General features: G+C 40.3%; 1 protein-coding gene across 1 annotated transcript in view; it reads right to left on the bottom strand.

The window, feature by feature from the left end:
- Nucleotides 1–22,240, bottom strand: part of EPB41L2 (erythrocyte membrane protein band 4.1 like 2) — a 78,875-nt gene that overhangs the window by 53,966 nt on the left and 2,669 nt on the right. Inside the window, 2 exon segments of the mRNA XM_033143776.1 lie at nt 471–658; nt 661–921. Coding sequence (XP_032999667.1) covers nt 471–658; nt 661–907 — 435 coding nt within the window. The 5' untranslated portion in view covers nt 908–921.

The raw sequence follows: 22,240 nt of genomic DNA on the forward strand, positions 1-22,240 counted from the left end.
CTTGCTATGCTTTAGGTGCTAGTCTAGTAGTTTTTTTGTGTGAACTTGTTTACAAATAAAGGTTTTCTATGTAAATTGTAACATTTTGAAGATTATTGGGTTTTTTGTAGTTATAGTGGCCCTCCAGGTTTCACTGGGCTACAGTGATCCCCATCCCTAACCAATGGTTGTGTTGGCCTGGGCTGACAGTAGCAGTAGCCCAACAGCATCTGGAGGTCCACACATTTCCCACACACTGAAGAATTCTGCTGTAACAAAGCGCAAACATATAAAAACAGCATTTTGTGAAAGCAGCAGATGATGTCTGAATGTGGAAAAAATATGAGGCTGGTCTCTGGAGGCATATTTCTTATAAACATGTAACAGCCCATTTAACACTTTGTTCTGTACTGGGTATGGTGTTAAGCAGCTAGGTAATTAACATGCACGGACTTTAAAGAGTTTCATTTTTCTTCCTTTCAAGAGTATACCTGTGTCTCAGCACTACTAACAGAATGTTTTTCCTCTCTGTCATCTGCTTTAGCTTCTTGCCGAATCTCAGCAATGTCTTCCAGTTTTCCCTTAGTCTGGGCTGCCTCCTCTGGAAGATGGCATTCACCCTCCTCTGCTCCCATTTCTTCTTCTGCTGCTGATGGCTGTTTTTTCTTTGTTTCATCTTGGGCTCTTCCAAGCTGTATGATTTTTGTTTCTTAAGCCAGGGGGGGATGAAGCGAGAAATTCCCTTTCCTCCGGAGCGACTGGGGCTACTTTGACTAGCTGGCACCTGTGAAGTGGGGAAACTTTCTTTCATTTCAGATGTCTGCTCTTTTTGACTATCTGATGCATCCCCAGCATCTTCCCTTGCTGTATTTGATCCCAGGTTCTCCGATTCCTTTACTTCCGTGTCTGAACCAACTTCAGTCGTCATGGTCACAGGATGAACTAGAAATAAGATACATATATTTGCTTTTAGAATGTACTTTTTAGACTGCTTGTAGACCTACCTAACTCCTAGCACAACCACTAGCACAACCACTGAAGTTGAAACTATTTGGCTTACTAAACTTATACTGTAGACGAAACAAAATAGGAAATTCTTTCCAGTAGCACCTTAGAAACCAACTGAGTTTGTTCTTGGTATGAGCTTTCGTGTGCATGCACACTTCTTCAGATACACTGAAACAGAAGTATCAGTGTATCTGAAGAAGTGTGCATGCACACGAAAGTTCATACCAAGAACAAACTCAGTTGGTCTCTAAGGTGCTACTGGAAAGAATTTCCTATTTTGTTTCAACTATGGCAGACCAACACGGCTACCCACCTGTAACTTATACTGTAGACATATTATTCAAAGTGACCAACAAAATTTTCAAATCCAAGCAGCCAGCACAGAGCTAGAAAATACATCAAATTATAATTTATTAGGATACGCTTCAATAATGTATCAAGTTCTATAAAACATGAACAAAAATATTTGCTTAATCTTAAAATAATTGGATGGTTTAAAGCAAAGTTTTAATTATTAAATTATGTTAGGTCAGCATTTAAGCTGCTACAAGTCAAGTCAAATTTTAGTAATGATTCCTATTTTTGAAACAGGAAAGAATAATTTTAGGAGACTAAATCTGCCATTGTGGGATTCTTTCAAAACTGGTGTTAGTGGAAAAGGTTTGTTCTCAAATTATAGCAATCCTGGAGTAAAGTCATTGCTTAAGCACATAACTTTCTTTGATGTTTACTGTTCAGTAAAATTCCCTTCCCAAAGAGGCAATCAGTTCAAAAGTATAGGTTTGTCTCTTCAGGAATGGGGGCTGCTGCAAAGACAGCTTTAACAGAAAGTCTAGCTATGCATACAATAACCTTACTTGTAACGGAAATTACTTCTTTGTATAACAGTCCATATGAACTAAAGAATTAGAATTGAGTGCTAGGAATCAACAGTCTAGCACAGGGGTCCCCAAACTAAGGCCCGCGGGCCGGATGCGGCCCAATTGCCTTCTCAGTCTGGCCCGCGGATAATCCGAGAATCAGCGTGTTTTTACATGAGTAGAATGTGTCCTTTTATTTAAAATGCATCTCTGGTTATTTGTGGGGCCTGCCTGCTGTTTTTACATGAGTAGGATGTGTGCTTTTATTTAAAATGCATCTCTGGGTTATTGTCGGGCATAGGAATTCATACATTTTTTTCCAAAATATAGTCCCAGCACCCCACAAGGTCTGAGGGACAGTGGACTGGCCCCCTGCTGAAAAAGTTTGCTGGCCCCTGGTATAGGGTCAATAGGACAAGCATTAATACTTGTTTTGCTTGCCATAAAAGAGGCGTTTTTCTCCTCCCCCTCCCCTTCCATACAGTGTTCTGGAAGTTTGCCAAATTGCAGGTGAGGAGGGCTCAGAGTGCAAATGGGGCGGGAGGGGGGGAAGGTGAGGAGAGAAATGCCTGTTGCACTGGCTCCCACTAGCACAACTATTTAGCTGTGTGAGTGGTAACTGTAGTACCCCTACTCCCAAAAAATCATTGCTTAAATGTATGGTTGTAAAGTTTTTGAGAAGGGGTCTTTCCATACATATTCTCATAAAAAATACTCTTAAATCATGCATTCTGCTATTGCTCTTGGAAACCTATACACCTGAATAGTTATGTCATCTCGAAATTTTCAATTCCTGATAAATTATGTCAAAGGACACTACGCTTGATTCAGCAGTTAAATCTGTAACCATAGCAATGGTACTCTTTTATTTCCAACAACAGAAAATATACAGAACAAGTACGTAGGCTACTTAGTAACTTAGCTATCTGACTTTGATCAGTAAATAACATTTCTGAAACTCTATCATTCTTCAAAAGCAGAAATGCTACATTAATCAATACTCTTTAAGCTGTAGTACTTTTACAGCTCAGTCTTATGCAGAATTAGATGTACGCAATCCTACTGAAATCAAAGGCTGAACTGCAGCCTTAGTTCTGGGAAGTAATAAATAACACATACTATCCAGATGGGAACAGTATTTTACAGAGCACTGGTATTCAACTAGTGAGTAATGCTCTAAGGAGAGTCACAACAGCAGCAACACAAACACCAACACCATACAAATGTATAGTAAAAAAAAGTAGGTATCAAACTACTGTTACAAAACGTACAAAACTAATATACTATTAGATAAAATGGCTGTATGAACAATCTAGATGTTTTCAGATACAATGTTCTGTCAAATGCACTGACCATTAGCACCTGTAATTGGAGATTTTCCATTTTTATGAACACAAACCAAATATTTTCCACTACTAATATCAGTAGTATAAATTTTGTAACCCTACAGAAGAGGTACAAAAGAACATGCGCTGCTTTACAACCACTGAAAGTTTAAATACAGTTACAAAATGAAAGCACCACAAAAATAGTCTAACAGGTACAAAATAATACCCACTTGTTTAAAGGGAAATAAGATACTGTTATTGGGATAAAAAATGTAGCCACAAAAGTGTTGCAGTGAAAAGATCCAGACAATCCCCTAAAAGCATTTCAACCAACACAACAAAACAGCAATGCCATCTACTTGAGTGTTCAAAGCTACATACACCCACAAAATTGTCTAGTGTTATTCTTGCAGCATTAAAGTACAGAGCATAGCATTTCAGAGTTAAAAGTCCTTTTTGTTAAGTCACACTTTCTGAACTATTTGCTTCAATATTCACTCACAGACCAACTAACGTGACTGTCATTTAGTATTTGGTGCCACTCATATACTGACACCAGACTGCGATCAAACTATCCACATATTTTTCTACACACACATGTACCGTACTTGTTTTTATTTTCTAATAAGCCGAAATCAACTCACCCTTTTCACTTGCTTGTCTAAGGCAACTTGAATCTCATTTGCTTTTGCATATCATACTTTGCATATTGATGAGCAATTAAGGTCTACAACAGCAATTAGAGAGAAGTTACATGCATATAATTTTTGTTATGCATTTCAAACCAAAGCTATGCAGCCAGCTTATAAAAATCTAACAGGCTCTTTGTGCAGCTTAATGAATAAGTCTCGCCCCACCCGAGTCCCAACTCTGCTGGAGAAAGGCATGCCCAGTGGAAAAGTAGAACTTGGTTTCAACTCACTTCATTTTTGCAGCCAGAAAATGCACATGAGTCAAAGAGACAACTCTGTTTTCCTGTTATCGCTCCTACAAAGTAAGAGATGCATTTTAAAAGCTCTGCTAGGTTAGCAGGAGACAGCTGCCACTGTTAGGATAGGGCTTTTATTTGAACTTATTGATAAAGGTACTATAATTTGTTCCGAGCAACTCAGAATATTAATACCACTTACATAGCTGGTTAGTTTTGGCTGTGGGTTCAGGGAGACCGTATTTCACCATTAAAAGATAATGTTCATCTTATGGGAGATTGCTAACAGAACAGTTTCACCAAAACAAACAAACAGATCAGTACAGCTACAAAAAAATACAAAGGAGGAGGTGGTAAAAAACATATAAAAAAGGAATCTTAACATGGTTTGAGTAAAAAGTTTTTAAGGGAAATTGCCTTTATATACAACAAGGCAAAACATCTGGTACCTACATAATAATAATAATAGCATGCCTGGAGAGTATTTTCAACAGGTGGGCATCACAGCAGAGGTATCTGGAGCAAAGCCATAGTTTACTCCCTCCACAAATGGCCAGATTCATGTAGGAAGAGGTGTTCCTTCACATACCCTGGCCATTTAAAGCTTTGGGGTTAACACAGGGCCACCAAAAAGAGGTACAGGGGATACAAATGTGCCAGGCCTCATGCCAACAAGGGTCCCACATTATTAGTTTTCATTTAAAAAAAAAAGTGTTTTGGACATTTCTTAAGAAAGTCGTAAGAGAAAACTTGAAGACTAAGGCTTCAGCACTCAACGTGCAATGCTATTGCTAAGAAAGCTTAATCACTGTTGCTAATAGTGTGCTGTCTTTACAGAATAATACACCATTAACTGGCTTTGGTATGGTGCACCCAGAAGTAACTCCCTTGAAATCAAAGTAGTTTCCTTCGTACTGAGAAAAAATGTTGATAGACCCATGTACCATTTAATGAACACAATGCATCCCCTGGAAATCATTCGTTAGGCAAGCATTCACATAATGAGTCCATGATTTCCATTATTTCCTAGTGAAATATTTCTAATGCGTGATTTCTCCAATAACTTTCCCCTCTTTCTCCATGGTTTCTTCCTGAAATGGCTGCAGCCAACCAGCAAAAGAGAGATGGGGGGGGGGGGTTGCCTGGTCTCTCCTGTTTCCTGATTTGTCTGATCTCTCATGCTCTTTGGTTTGTCTGATTCCACTCCCTTTCTGTGGTTTCTGCTCATAAATAGCTGCTGCTGACCAGCACAGCCAAACAAGGAAGTAATGAAGTTGGCTGTTTTGATATCTGAATCTGTGGAGTGCATAGTTTGGTTTGGGCATAATTCTTCACACACAATAAAGTGAAGTTTCAGACAGTGAGCATGTACATAGCAGGACCTGTGGTTTTTTTCAGCACCCTCCCCCAATTTTCCATGTCCCCTACTCAGCCACTGTGAGTCTGCTTGTCATCACTGGGCTGTTATTTATTAGTAAACAGTAACCATAAAACAAACAATATAAAATAAAATCGATCAGCAAGTGCAACAATAAAATAATTAAACAGCTTATAGTTGCAGCAAGTTAAAAGTGTTGTCTACCGGAATCCCCTTCTCCTTTAACTCCTACTGGAGCTAGGTGATGTGGGAGTTGTCTGTGCATCTTGAGATGTGGCCAGTAAAAATCCCCCTTCTGGGCAGACAGAACTACTCCTAGTATCTGATAGCACTTTTCTTGCTTTTCCATCCAGGAGCTTAAGGTTATTTACCTCCACCTCCCTACTTTTGTATTTTCAACAGCCCTGAGATAGGCTAATCCAGCGGTAGACAACCTAAGGCCCGCGGACGGTCCGGGAATCAGCGTGTTTTTACATGAATAGAATGTGTCCTTTTATTTAAAATGCATCTCTGGGTTATTTGTGGGGCCTGCCTGGTGTTTTTACATGAGTAGGATGTGCGCTTTTATTTAAAATGCATCTCTGGGTTATTTGTGGGACATAGGGATTTGTTCATATATTTTTTCAAAATATAGTCCGGCCTACCAAATGGTCTGAGGGACAGTGGACTGGCCCATGGCCGAAAAAGGTTGCTGACCCCTGGGCTAGGCTAAGTGAATATATGTACATAAACAGCAACTTTTGTCAAGTGATGCAGGTGTGGTTAATGGGATGAAAACAGCCCAATCTACATACCATGTACCAGGCCCAGGAAATTCTGTTGGCATCCCTGGGTTAACACTAGCAATTTGAATTGACCCAGAAACTGGAAGAATGTGAAGTTTTCCAAGAACTGGTGAAATATGCTCACTATAAGCAAGTACAGTCTCCTAAGATTGCCTTTGGTTTTTTTTTAAACTAGGAAGATTCACACAACTAACAGTCACATCCAATTTATTGTCAGAGTAAGAACAGCCCATGATGTAGGAGTCACCTCTGTAGTAGGGAGCACATGAAAAAGAGGGTATGAACCATACACCTTTAATAGTTGTGTAAAAAAAAGAGAATTTCAACAGGTATAGCCTATCTGTCATGGCCACAAAGAAAGATACAATTAATAAAATTACCGGTATTAACAGTCACTGCAATAATCAATGGTTGCGTTTTCCCCATTGCTGCTGTCCCTCTTTCATATACCAGTACTAGCAGGGTGGGGGGACAGTATTAAAGAGTAGTTATTCTAATAGCTAGCCATTGTTTTATTCCCCCACTGCTGTCTTTCTTGCACATCTGAGCAAAGAAGGGCATTGAATTAGATAAATTTGCAGAGAGGATCACTCAGTACCAGTAAGTCTTATGGCCTCCTACAGGCAGCTTCAATTTTCCATGAATTCTCTGTGTCCAGTATCCTAGGAAGTTCACCTAACTGCTCTGATCTTTACAAAAAGTCCTGCCTCTTTCCAATTGCTATCCTAAAAGGATGTCTGGGGAAAGCCTTGGAGCCCCTAGCAAATTGCATGGTGTGCACCTGGCATTTGCCTTCCAGCATAAGAGTGGTGTGGTTTTTTTTTTTAAGAAAAAGCTAAAATAAGTTGAGGTTTGTTGCAGAGGACCATTTCAGCAAAAGGAATGACCACAGAGAAGTTAGTCCATCAGAAAGGAATCCAGGCAGCATTACTTTGCAAGTCCCAGATGATACTTTCAACTAGTATTTTGGTAGAAATTACCACCCATTTGGTAATTTATTGCCTGGAAAATCCCAGATTATACAAATTCAACTAGTGATTTTGCTACAAATGATTCCTGAAATGGGTGGAATTATTCACTGGCTGAAGAAGGCAGGTCATGTCAAAAGCATACACAACTGCAAGAAAGCGGAACAAGTATGCTGAAGCAGCATATTTCCTATGAATGCCAATAGAAGGGCACATGTGTAGTGCATCCCTACTCTAAAATTCATCTGCATCCACTGCTTAGCCCTGGAAATGCAGCAGTAAATCTAAACCAAACTACATCAAGTAGTGACTGACAGAAAAACTGAACACACAGAGCAAATGAAGTGAGTTCAAGGTCAGAAAGTGGGAAATGACTAATAGACTCCATTTGGATTTGGTATTTCCCTCCTACTCAGTTCCACAAGGTTTTTTTCATGAGGCAAAGCTAACCTTCCAAGTATGTTATTTCCAATTCAGTTTTGTCATGAAAGACAAATGAGACTTAATTTTTAGATGTTCCTCAGTAAATGTTGTTACGCTGTCCAGAGTTTACTACATTTGTTAACTGCCCTTCCAGGTAATTTGCATCTCATGCTTATTTAACATACACACTCGCAACTTTAAATGCCTCTCCAAAAAATAATTTAAAATGACGCAAAAATGGTGAACACAGGGGAAACAGGGAGCAGGAAACCAGGAAAAAAAACAGCCAGTAATCCCAGCAGTCTTCATGAGAGTGGGTGGAGAAGAGGCAGTTGGAGAGGGTGATCAGAGGCCAGAGAGACTTGCAGAGGGGTTTGAAGAGACAGCGGAGGAGGTTGGAGTCTGTCTGTCTGTCTGTCTGTCTGTCTCTCTCTCTCTCTCTCTCTCTCTCTCTCTCACACACACACACACACACACACACACTTTCTCATACAAGTCAGGTTAAAAAGCACACACATCTTAAAATTAAAAATCTTTTTCTATAAGCCCTAATGCAATTCATTTTTTAAAAAAAATTAAACACTCTGAAAGGTGGGTTTAATATCCAGGATCACAGAAAGATTCTATACTCTCAACAAAAGGGGGAAACAGAACTGTTGCATTCTGTTGCAAAAATGCTGGAAACAGATACCCATCTCTGCTGCTCCTCCCCACTATGGCCTGTCTTTTTCTGTGTACCTTCAGCAAGAAGCTATGGGGATGAAATTGGAAATATGTATCCCTTTGCTCAACTTCAATAACACAATGAAACTGGGAGCAGTGAGTGTACCTTTTTCCAATTGCAGATTGGCCTATGTGTGTAAAAGGCAGAAAGAATAAGTTTTCTGCATTTCGGAAAGGAACGCACAGTGCTCTTTACAATAATGAATTAGTAGTTCCTTAGGATTTTTTTAAGGGTTATGAGTACACAATGCACAGTTTTATCCCTTTAAGCAAGGTGAAATTTTCCTAGTTGCCTGGAAGCATTTCTTTCTTGCCACAGTTGGCAAGACAAGTAGTAGATTCTAATCCTTGTGGAGTGCTTTATGTAAAGTGGGGAACAGGGTATGGAAAAAACAATAAATAATCCACTATGATTATTTCATCTGCAAGAATGAAGTAAGCGAGATTTAATGGTGTTTTTCTCTTCTTTTAAGGATTTGCATGTTTAAAATGCAAATGACTTCCATAATATTGCTAAATTCTGAATGTTACATTTTCAGCTAAATTTACTATAGCAACAAGTATGCTATGTGTATTTAGCTGCTGCATCATGAATTGAAAATCGAGTCATTTATGATACAAAACAAGAGGGTATACAGTGGTACCTCGGGTTACAAACACCTTGGGTTACAAACACTTCAGGTTACAGACTCCGCTAACCCGGAAGTAGTACCTCGGGCTAAGAACTGTACCTCAGGATGAGAACAGAAATCGTGCACCGGCGGCACAATGAGGCCCCATGAGCTAAAGTGGTACCTCAGGTTAAGAACAGTTTCAGGCTAAGAACAGACCTCTGGAAAGAATTAAGTTCGTAACCAGAGATACCACTGTACTGACTAAAATGGTGTTGTTGAAAGACAGCTTCTGTGTATATTGTAACGGGTTCGAGATGTTTTTATGCAACTTGTTCAGTACTGGACTCTTCATTTAGTATGCTCTCCACTTATCTTAAAGCATAAAAATGTTAATAGCCATATATGAACAGCAATGGGGGTAGACCTAGTATGTCCATCGTTTCTGCCTCCTTTACATGTTTACTGAATTCCTGAAAAGGACAACATTCAATCATATATCTAGGTTTCTTAAATGATGTAACATATACCCAGGTATAAGGCGGTATATAAATTCAATAAATAATAATAACCCACATCACAAATTTGTTCTGTTCAGATGCACCACTATATCATATGGCTTCATGCTTCATGAACAAATCTCAGATTCATGAATTTCCTCCTTGTCTTATGAAATACAATCTTCTTTCTCCATCCCTGCTTTGTTATGTGAACTGGCAAATGATGAATTACATTTGCCCTGTAGATCAGTGCAGCAAATAATCCAAAATTTGCAGGGCAAGCCCAAATGATAGTTTGCCAGTTAGGGTATAATGACAAAATTAGAAAGAAGGGACCAAGTGTAGAAACTTAAAGCTCATTCCAGGTTCATTCACGTAGCATGAAACAAGTTTGATATTATAGCCGTCACTGTCACAATAGTAGTGTCTCAATCATAGTCAGAACTATCAGAACTGTTTCAATCAAACATATGTAAACTATAAATTCTTGCCTCCAGAGAGCATATGATAGTAAAACAAGTTCTGTTATAACACAAGTGGGGGGCAACAGGTTTTATTTGGTCTTGGTAGCAAAAAAAAAAAAAAAATTGTGGTCACCTGGATTCTACTATTCCCTTAAGGTAGAGTCCTGTCCCAGAATATAGTCAAGGATAATCCCTGCTCCTTTCCCCAGACTGGGACTGGGAGGGGAGATATTGCCCACATACAGATTGCAAAGAATTTATTTGTAGTTCTTCTGCCAAACAAGTCTTAGAAAGTCTGCCCTTAAACAAAAGATCAAGTCTGACCCACTAATTAAATTTATATGGACTTTAATCACAACGGGCAAGATTCTATATCAGTTCCCCATAAAGCCACAGGACTGCCTTTTGCAGCTCCCGACATCAAAATAAACTCAGTTTTTTAATCCTTCCAGATCCAATGTGCCACAAAGCCCCATATTTCCTTCTCAGGGAATATATGTGGATATAAAGCAGACTTCTACATTTTCATTGATCACAGCAAGTGTGATCAGCACCTAGACTTCCTCACACCTTTGACTCGGCAGAGGTGTTGAAAATCATACCAACAGCTGCCCTGTGATCTCCAACTCTAAGGATGAGACATGAGAGGAAGTCTAAGGGTTGCTTATGTGCATGGGATCTGCCTCAGCCCAGTATGCCTGAAGGAGCGTCTCCACCGCCATCGTTCTGCTGAGGTCCAGCTCTGAGGGTCTTCTGGTGGTTCCCTCACTGTGAGAAGTAAGGTTACAGGGAACCAGGCAGAGGGCCTTCTCGGTAGCGGTGCCCACCCTGGGGAGCACCCTCCCATCAGATGTCAAGGAAATAAAAAGCTATCTGACTTTTAGAAGACATCTGAAGGCAGCCCTGTTTAGGGAAGTTTTTAATGTTTGGAGCTGCATTCTGTTTTTAATGTTCTGTTGAAAGCTGCCCAGAGTGGCTGGGGAAACCCAGCCAGATGGGTGGGGGTATAAATATAACAATACATATATATATATATATATATATATATATATATATATATATATATATATATATATATATATATATATATATATATATATATATATATATATATATATATTTATTTATTTATTTATTTATTTATTTATTTATTTATTTATTTATTTATTTATTTATTTATTTATTTATTTATTTATTTATTTATTTATTTATTTATTTATTTATTTATTATTTCCTCCAAGCTGTCAAACTATTAAGCAATCTGGCTTCCTTCCTTTGAGTGGTGACCATGCAACTTCCTTGGTTGCTTGGAAGTGAGACACATTTAGGAAGACTACATCTTCTTGCTTTTGAGGTTGAAAGGTGTCAAGCTAATCTTGGGGATGACACTACTACCCAGATCCTCAGTTTTCTTGCATTATACACAATATAAAGGCAGCATGAATTAAGTCATATTATTAAACAGAAGATTAATTCTAGGACAGCTGTTACCTATGGTCACATTCTAAAATCCTAGGGTTACAGACCTCAAAAGAATAATCAGCATTGTAGCTTGATGGAATCTGAATAGATAATCCATTATGAAAACACAGTGACAGAAAGAACAGACCTAATAAAAACCCATGCTACAAAAATACTGGAGCAGCGGTTTATTCTTCTCTCACTGATCAGGAGCAAAGCAATAACAATTTAATTACAACATTCAGGAAAAAAAGAGATAAATAGATTTATAGATCTAGGTAAAAATAAACAAGTTACTACTACCCAGCAAAAATTTGCTACTGTTTTGTTAATAATTACACAGGATGAAACAGTTTGGCTATTACTACTTAAATATATTTGCAGAAAATGAGGATGAGGAATGCAGTGACATCTGATGGTACAACTAGAGGTGCATACAAGTCTGTTTCAGGTATCTTTCAAAAGGTTGCATTCAGACACAACATTAAACCAGTTTAGTGCTATGTAAACAAGCCTCAAGCTCTCACAAAACTCCTTTTCCATTTGTCCCTCATCAATAGTTTTATTTAATTAATAATTTGTTACATTAGAGTAATACACTGAAGTTCACATTTACGTATAAACATTTACAATAAATACAAAGCATCATATGATTGTACATGGACTGTTATTCCAAAATATTAGGAAAATAGTCAAATAGTTTTACAGAAAAGTTTTCTGATTTTTTAGTAAATATTTAGGACAATATTTGTACCCCGAAAAACAGCAAACAGACATATTTCCTCCCCTCTCCATACCCCCATCAGTACACAAGGATGAGGAGGTGAAACTTCCCTTCCTAATGCACTTTCTTTTCCCCTCTTGCTGGCACTAGGAACAGCTAAGAACGTGACCATTTGATTGTAAAAAGGTCAGGGAGTTGCTTTTCTACAGCACATATAAGCATGACAACTTAGAATCCAATGACAAAGCAGCTCTCTTCCTACAGAGAATTTCAGAGTAAGACCTTGTGACTAATGAGGAATCCAAGCAATTTACAGTTTTGCTCTTTAATTTTAAATTTATTAACTGCTGATATCTTGGTACATTATGTCAAGTCAAAACCATCACGTGAGGAATGGTTAGAAACTACACTTAAGATTCTGAATATTAATTATCTTTATTGTAAAGCTTTCCTTTCAAGATATTGAGGAAGGAGAGCAAGTAATAATAATAATAATAATAATAATAATATTTTATTTGTACCGCCACCCATCTGGCAGGGTCTCCCCAGCCACTCTGGGCGGCTTCCATCAAATATTAAAATACATTTAAAATATCACGGATTAAAAACTTCTCTAAACAGGGCTGCCTTCAGGTATTTTCTGAATGTCAGGTAGTTGTTTATTCCCTTGACCCCTGATGGGAGGGCGTTCCACAGGGCAGGCGCCACTACCGAGAAGGCCCTCTGTCTGCTTCCCTGTAGCTTTGCTTCTCGCTGTGAGGGAACCGACAGAAGGCCCTCGGCGCTGGATCTCAGTGTCCGGGGTGAATGATGGGGGTGGAGACGCTCCTTCAGGTATACAGGACCTAGGCCGTTTAGGGCTTTAAAGGTCAGCACCAACACTTTGAATTGTGCTCGGAAACTTACTGGGAGCCAATATAGATCTCTCAGGACTGGTGTTATGTGGTCCCGGCGGCCACTCCCAGTCACCAGTCTAGCTGCCGCGTTCTGGATTAATTGCAGTTTCTGGGTCACCTTCAAAGGTAGCCCCACATAGAGTGCATTGCAGTAGTCCAAGCGGGAGATAACTAGAGCATGCACCACTCTGGTGAGACAGTCCACGGGCAGGTAGGGTCTCAGCCTGCGTACCAGATGGAGATGGTAGACAGCCGCCCTGGACACAGAATTAACCTGTGCCTCCATGGACAGCTGTGAGTCCAAAATGACTCCCAGGCTGCACACCTGGTCCTTCAGGGGCACAATTACCCCATTCAGGACCAGGGAGTCCCCCACACCCACCCGCCCCCTGTCCCCCAAAAACAGTACTTCTGTCTTGTCAGGATTCAACCTCAATCTGTTAGCCGCCATCCATCCTCCAACCGCCTCCAGGCACTCACACAGGACCTTCACCGCCTTCACTGGTTCTGATTTGAAAGAGAGGTAGAGCTGGGTATCATCTGCATACTGATGAACACCCAGCCCAAACCCCCTGATGATCTCTCCCAGCGGTTTCATATAGATATTAAAAAGCATGGGGGAGAGGACGGAACCCTGAGGCACCCCACATGTGAGAGCCATGGGGTCTGAACACTCATCCCCCCACCACCACTTTCTGAACACGGCCCAGGAGGAAGGAGTGGAACCACTGTATAACAGTGCCCCCAGCTCCCAAGCACTCTAGTCGGTCCAGAAGGATGTTATGGTCAATGGTGTCAAAGGCCGCTGAGAGATCCAGCAGAACCAGCAAACAGCTCTCACCTTTGTCCCTAGCCCACCGGAGATCATCGACCAGCGTAACCAAGGCAGTTTCAGTCCCATGATGAGGCCTGAATCCCGATTGGAAAGGATCCAAATGGTCCACATCCTCCAGGCGTGCCTGGAGTTGTTCAGCAACCACCCGCTCAATTACCTTGCCCAAGAATGGTAGATTTGAGACTGGGCGATAGTTCGCCATATTTAGAAAATATCCCTCTCCTTCCACAATACCATGAAATCTAGAATCTAGATAGTCATTGATCAACAGTAATGCCTTGCTTGCGTGTGACAGGACAGGAATTCAAGCAAAAGCAGTAACTTTTTAAAAAAATCAGACAACCCAGAGTTGCAATGGGAACAGTTAATTTTAGCTATGAAGTACTGAAAATTGAGCTAATATTTTTTTAAAAAAAATTAAATGTATATCCCACCATTTCTCCCAAAAAAACACAGCATGGGACTCCTCAAAACTACCTGCTTATCCATACTTGCTTGCACAAAGCTTAGATAAAGGTAAAGGGACTCCTGACCGTTAGGTCCAGTTGCAGACGACTCTGGGGTTGCGGCGCTCATCTCGCTTTACTGGCCGAAGGAGCTGGTGTACATCTTCTGGGTCATGTGGCCAGCATGACTAAGCCGCTTCTGGTGAACCAGAGCAGCACATGGAAACACCGTTTACATTCCCGCCAGAGCGGTAGCTATTATCTACTTGCACTTTGTGCTTTCGAATTGCTAGGTGGGCAGGAGTTTACATGGAGATTAAACTATGGACAGCCTTTACTGAAAATTCATTGTGTTTTGTTTGGGGGCAGTTATATGACAATGAGCATTCATCCTAATTTGTATACAAGGTGCTTGTATATCACAGAATCATAGAGTTGGAAAGGACCCAAGGGTCATCTAGTCCAACCCCCTATAATGCAGGAATCTCAGCTAAAGCAACCATGACAGATAGATGGATCTTTCCACTAATCATTTGTTCACCCTACACTTTTCAGTGCATTACCCTAATTGCAGAAAGTCAAAATTTACTGACTTGCAGTTTGGCTGCATCTTCCCAACGTTACTACAGTACTATCAACAGAAATGCCTCAAATGAAGGCTAAGAGTTAGACTTTAGAGCCAAACAAATGTACTTCTCAAAAACAGTGCTAAAGTAATGTGAAATCCAAACAAAAGGCTAGGAGACAAAATCCAACATAGGGAAACAGGCAGAAGTTGTCCTGTAAATGAGAATTCTTCAAGTAGACAAAGCATATTACCTGCTTGGCTAGTTTGGTGCAATAGATTTCATTTAAAGTTCTTAAGCTTCTTTAGGAGTTCTATGAAGACAGCATGAGTTTTTCAAAGTATAAAACAAGGCTAGCTTTCTATCGCTTACAAATTTTAAATCAAGAACATAAGAACATACCAAAAACATAAGAGTTTAAGACGAGCCTGCTGAATCAGTTCAATGGTCTGTCTAGCATCCTGTTCTCACAGTGGCCAACAAGATGCTTGTGGAAAGACCACAAGCTGCCCCACCTGCGATTCCCAGCAACTGATATTTGAGACATGATGCCTCAAACATTGGATGCAGAATATAGCACTAATCAATGACTACTAGCCACAATGGCTAGGTCCAGGGGTCAGCAAACTTTTTCATCAGGGGTCCAGTCCACTGTCCCTCAGACCTTGTGGGGGACCAGACTATATTTTGAAAAATATAAATACCCTGCAAGCCGGTCCCGCAGCTGCCTCCGGACCTGAAGGAGGAACACACTCTGCATGCACTTAGGAGAGCGTCTCGGCACCGCCCACTCACTGGCATTGTTGATGAGAAGCAGCTGCTCCATTGGCCCGTCCTTGCAGAGCTCCCAGGCGGCGTGCACCACACGCTGCGGCCCATCATCCAAGGTCAGGTCGGCAGGCAGCCTGTGCACGTGGAGCACCGGGTAGACGGTGCACAGCTCGCTCTCCAACTGCTCCAGTGTGGCCGCTGAGCATGACACCAGCAGCAGCACCAAGCCGGGCACCAGGCCAGCAGGCACACCAAACTCCAGCTGAAGCCCGCAATGCGCCCATCACAATGCCAATGGTGCGGCCCACACCCGCCACCCTGCCTCTCCATCCATGGCCACACCGGGTTTACCTCAGCGCGCGGGCAGTGAGGCTTCGGGTTGGCTGCAAGAACTTCCCACAGCCAATCCGAAGTTGTGCCAATGCCGTGGAAGTCAGTCTCACGCAGTGAGGCGTCCATGGATTCTTCTCAAGGAAACACCATGCCGGTTTAGCTCAGTGTGGGGACTGACCAAGCAGGCAGCAGGGTCTGCGGGCCAGATTTACAAGCCTGGTGGGCCACATCCGGCCCCCAGACCATAGTTTGCCGACCCTGGCTAGGTCAAAAGTTTAAATTATATAGCTTAAAATGCACTTAAGTATGCTCCAGTATTTTCAGAAGTAGTATTAAGGGGTGATACGAGGTCGTTTGACCACATGTCCATGTTTTCATTCCTGTTCCCCGAGTAAAGTTCCAGCCCTTGGATTTTTGCTGTCTTGAGTTGCTGTTTTTAAATAGCTCTTTGCCTGATATCTATCCAAAGCAGCGGTGAACGGCCTTTGGCCTTTCAGATCATATTGTTGGATTCCAACTCTCATTAGCCCCTATTAGCATGGCCATTGATCAATGACATAGCACAGCTACATGTGGAGAGCCACAGATTTCCTACCCTTGATCCAAGGGAAGCAAAAGTGACCATAATGTTAGCAATTCCATCAGCAAAATACGAACATGTCCCCATCAGTTCTGAAATGAGTGAAGGTGTTTTAAGTAAAAATTGTTAACTCCAGCATTTTGCCTTTATGGCAGAAGACGCTCAGCACAGCATACAGATTAACATCCATAGTATTTTCAACACTGGGCTCCCGCAAAATGAAACCATACATTGATAGTTACTCTAAAGCTCTCATACATAATACAATATCTAGCCATTTTCAAGACTTTTCAATTTTATAATATGTTACACCTTTGAAATGAGATGAACCAAAACTGCTTCCATCTAAGAATCAAGCATTTTTCTCCTCAAATATTTAGAACACAATCTCTTGCAAACCTATGAAAAAATGTATCACTCCTGCAATTCAAAATCTTGCAATGTATCCTGTTTTTGCATATCAAATGCAAACTGATCAGTAAGTTGTTTATTTAGATGCACTCAGACTTGCACATATACTGTCCAACCTGCATTGTTACTTCCAACACTTACTGAACAGTAAAAATAATAAATAAATAAATAACGATGCATTAACAAATTCTCAAGTGTCTGAGAAAAAACTACTTACGCAAGTAAAAGGAAACAAAAAAACTATTGACAGGAAACAAGAGAACAGCATACTGATCATACAGCACTATGCTGACAACTGTCTGATGCTGCAGTTTAGATAACACATGAAGAGTCAAAAGGTTGGATTGCAAACCCAGTGCTTTGTTTCCTGAAGCAACATGCTTTATCCCTGCATTCAGAGTCTATCTGCTTCACAGCCATTGGGGGGGCAATAAAATTACACTCTCAGTTTATCACACTATACAGAATGGAAAGGATCATGCAAAAACTTGTAGTATAGAATATATATATACCTACTAGATTTGGAGTTGAGAGACTAAAGTTCAAGTTCCCTACACAAACATGAAACAACTGGGTGACATTAGTCTACTCACTCTCAACCCCAGGTTGTGGTTGTTTTTTTAAGCTACCTAAAACCAGTGTTCAGTGGAACTTGCTCCGGAATAAGTCTGAACAGGACTGCAGGCCTAAGTTACAAGTTCACCCTTAGCAGATTCCCCCTCCCCCCTTTCTACAGAGAACACATGTTGAATAAAATTACTAAGGTGATTTAATGTTATCATATCTACTGAAACTATGTAGGAAAATCCTATTTTATTACATTTACATCACATCACATTTACCGGTACTGTATTCTGCTACAAACAACTTCAACAAAGCACGAACCTGAATACCAATATTCGTTACTACTTGCTTTCCATTTTAGAAATCTTTTTTTAAAAAACTTCTAAACTGCCACTTGAATTAACTGGCAAAGACAAGGAGTGCTGAGAAAGTAAGGGTTGGGTGAGAATTCATTTAATAATGATTTTTTCTTTCAAGCTGCTTCTCATACATATCAGGAGGTACACACAGATCTCTTATAGCATTCATTCACCACTAATTATAAAGTAAATATTAAGGCAATTCCAAACAGCTATATATAAACTGCTACATACATAATTTTACATAGTATGTGAGCTGCAGGACAATTTTATATATACCCCAATTTCCAGCAAAACCACCTAATACCTGCACTACTAGGACGTCTGATCCAGCTAAGCAACTTGAAGTCTTAAAGTGAGGACCATTTAGGACCAATTAACTAACATTGATTGCAATCGGTGGGCATCTACCCCCAAAGTAGATCCTGAAAAACTGAAATCAGTCTGCTAGTGTGAGGCACTCTCAAAGTATTGACTTACTAATGCTGCATTAACCAAAACACAAAGAAAAAAGGCTACCCCTGCATAAACAGCAAAGTGATTTTAATACTGCTCCCTAAGAATAAAGCTTTCACTAGGAAGACAGCAGCATTGAAGTCTACAAAACATAGACCACTTTAAACATTACCTGAAGTACATGAAAAACATAAAGCTGATGAGATTATCCAGAGAGATGATATAACACCAAGTCATACAAAAATATGAAGTGGCTTTATTAAAAGGATTTATTTAAGGGTAAAACAACATATTGTGACCTAAATTTCCAAGTTAAACTAACAGAAAACAATGGGTTGTGCCACATTTTTTAACTACAAGAGAACCATTTTTTAATATTCCATATGCACACTTTCTTTGGAGAAAGCTCTAGTGCAGTCAGTGAGACTTCCTAACAAACATACATGGACTCAGATGTATATTCATCTGCCATTGTAACCAATTTAAATTACTAAAAAAAAAAATTCTCAAAGCAGCAAAACAGAAAAAAATGCCCAAAGTATCCCTTCATTCTACTCAATATCTAATGCAAAAGATCTGCAGAGAAAAAAACACTCATTTCTATTAATGTATTTTCAACACTGAAACATGAGTTTTTCCCAATTACCAATAAATAGCAAAGCATTTTCATTTGGGAAACAGTAATCCAAAAGGTTGATGCTTTTGAATTATGGTGCTAGAGAAGACTCCTTGAGAGTCCCATGGACTGCAAAAAGATCAAATTTATCCATCCTTAAAGAAATCAGCCCTGAGTGCTCACTGGAAGGACAGATCCTGAAGTTGAGGCTCCAGTACTTTGGCCACCTCATGAGAAGAGAAGACTCCCTAGAAAAGGCCCTGATGTTGGGAAAGATGGAGGGCACAAGGAGAAGGGGACGACAGAGGTGAGATGGTTGGATAGGCGTGCCCTGGCGTGCTCTGGTTCATGGGTCACGAAGAGTCAGACATGACTGAACGACTGAACAACAACAATCCAAAAGGTAGAGATTCATAGAATCAGAGTTGGAATGAACCCCAATGGTCATCTATTCCAACCCCCTGCAATGCAGGAATAACAGCTAAAGAATCCCCAGAGATGACCATCCAGCTGTTTAAAAACTTCCCGCTTCCAAGGCAGTCAGTCCACTGTCAAACAGCTCTTACTGTCAGAAATTTCCTAATGTTTAGTAAGAACCCTTTTCTTGTAATTTGAATCCATTGGTTGGGTGCTACCCTCTGGGAGCTGCAGAAAACACGCCTGTTCCATTTCCATGTGACAGCACTTCAAATATTTGAAGACTGATAACATATCACCTTTATCTTCTCTCCCCAAGCTAAGCCCACTCAGCTCCCTCAACCGTTCCTCATAAAGCTTGTTTCCAGACCCTTAATCATCTTGGTGCCCTCTTCTGCACACATTCTAGCTGTCGGTATCCTTTTTAAGCTGTAGTGCTCAGAGCTGAACACAGTACTCCAGGTAGGGTCCGACCAAGGCAGATGGATTGGTACTACTATTTTCTGGACCTAGGCACCATGCTTTTGCTGCTGCATCCTAGAATTGAATTAGCCTTTTTTTTTCTTTTTTGATGCTGCATAACACTGTAGCCTCATGTTAGGTTGTGGTCTACTAAGAGCCTTAGATCCTTTTCACATGTACTGTGTTAAGCCTGTTGTCTCCTATGTATTTGTGCATTCTCATTATTCCTGCCTAAGTGCAGAACCTTACGTTTGTCCCAGGAGATATGATTAAGTATTCACCTTAAACAAACTGCAGTACAACCAAAGCTACTTAACTGGAAAAAAAAATTATACACTGTGGGCCTCAAGTAGGAAGATATTTCAAGTCAGAACTCTCTTTGTTTTTTAAGGGGGTGGGGGGAACTACATCACACTGTAGTCTAAATCTTTTGTCGTCCTGTGTTCACATACCATCTGAGAATTTAATGCACAAGAGGTTAATGTTTTAGGCTACAAAGAAACCACACGCCTAAATTACAGCTAGAAATTTTAGTGCCTCAGAAACTGAGCCACTAGGTCCACATTCAATTGGTCCACATTCCAGAAGCCCTACACTGCCACGTATGCAGCTGTCTTATGTTTAATAACTCTTATTGTAAACAGAGTCAGCAGCTGGATAATTTTTATAGTAAATTAGATGCTTCATGGCACTTGTTGCCTAGGGACGTGCTTAAATATAAGACCTGTAAATAGATTTATTTTATTATGCATGGAAACCATGGGTATGTCAGAATTAGTCATACTAATAAATGGCTTTAAAAAACCATTGAAACTTTTTCACTTTTATGAAATGTAGTGGGGGGGGTTGTTTGAATTTGCAAAAGGGCACAGGACACACTGCAAAAAAGAGAAACAAAATTGTGCTATGAAGTTATAAGTAAAAACAAAACAAAAACCTGACAACACTTCCTACTTTTAAGCTAGATGGTTTGTCCTGGGATGTGCTGGCTTTAAAGTATGTTTTTGCTCATAGTTTTGCTAAACAAGAGAAGAATCTAAGAATTCAAGTGACTGACAGTGACGTAACTGAAGGGTGGTATTGCTGACACTAGGAAGCTAGGGAACAGGCTATCTCCTAGCAAACCTTCTCTATATTGATTGTATAACAGAACTTTATTTTTCAAGATCAGAAAATGTAGCTTAATTTCTGGCAGGGAAGCCAATGTGGTATCCTCAGGTCTGTGCCTTACAACACCCTTCATCCATGAGCATGGGAATGCTGGCGGGAATGGTGGAAGTTTGTAGTACAAAATTATTTGGAGAACCTGATTTATGGTACCCATCTTTAAACACATAATGCCTATACAGTATACAGAGATATTCGCCCAAAAACCATTCTACTAGGCACCCCAATAGAAACTTCAGGCTCTTATAAGCAAGAGTGGCTAGTCCACAGAGCATGAACCAGCAGATAAATGTGGGATAGAAAATTGTGATGGAAAGGGGTGGGACACTAGTTCTGTCCATGGTTTCTCAGAAGCCCACTAGTTTAGAACGTTTCTTTCTCAGAAGCCCACCTTCTGAAATGAAATACCATTTGCTCCTCCTGGGCAAAAGCCTCACCTCTTAACTGCAGTGCACTTTGCCCACAGGAATTCTTTTAAGATCATCTTTCTACAGTCCCCTCTCACAGCCCACCCAACTCCTTCCATGGAGTTGACTGGAATAGCAGACTTCATAGCCTGTCAAATATCTAAAGCACCAGCACTCTGATGTCTGGCAGTCATCTCTGTCCCACTTCTCACCCTTCTAGCAGAAATGAGTGTTAATCACCTCCAGCATCCTTGTCTAAATCCCCTCCTTGCTTAGTCTAGCTGTTAATCATTATCACCACAATCAAACTGCATAAAAAGTGATATTATGCCCACATCCTTTCTTCCTCACCTTCCCACCAACTTCAGAGGCTACCAAGGGCAAAGATGACCATAAGAATACGTTTAGCTATGTTATGTTTGTCCTAATATAGGTATGATACAGAAAATATATGTAGTGTTTTCCTTTTGATTTCACCTACTTACGGTTTCTCCTCCAGCTTTAATAAACACACTGCTCAATTTGATTTCTGTACTGCTTCCCAACACAACACAAAGGCTGTTAGTTACACACACACAAACCACACACTCCATTGCTTAACCACTTGAGCTACCTACTGGGCTAAACTGCATGAGAAACTAGGAGAGGGATCAAATAGAAATGTCAAGCAGGAGACTTTAACTAGCTGTCTCTTACTCCCAGTAGACTTTCATAAGTCAGTGGGAATCACTCATCTTCTGATCTAGTAATAAGCAGATGATGGCAAGAAAGAGTAGTAACAGTGCACTCCTTGCCAGTAGGTTACATTCATGTT

Source organism: Lacerta agilis, chromosome 3 (genome assembly GCF_009819535.1).
Source record: "Lacerta agilis isolate rLacAgi1 chromosome 3, rLacAgi1.pri, whole genome shotgun sequence".
In the NCBI taxonomy this organism is placed as follows: Eukaryota; Metazoa; Chordata; class Lepidosauria; order Squamata; family Lacertidae; genus Lacerta; species Lacerta agilis.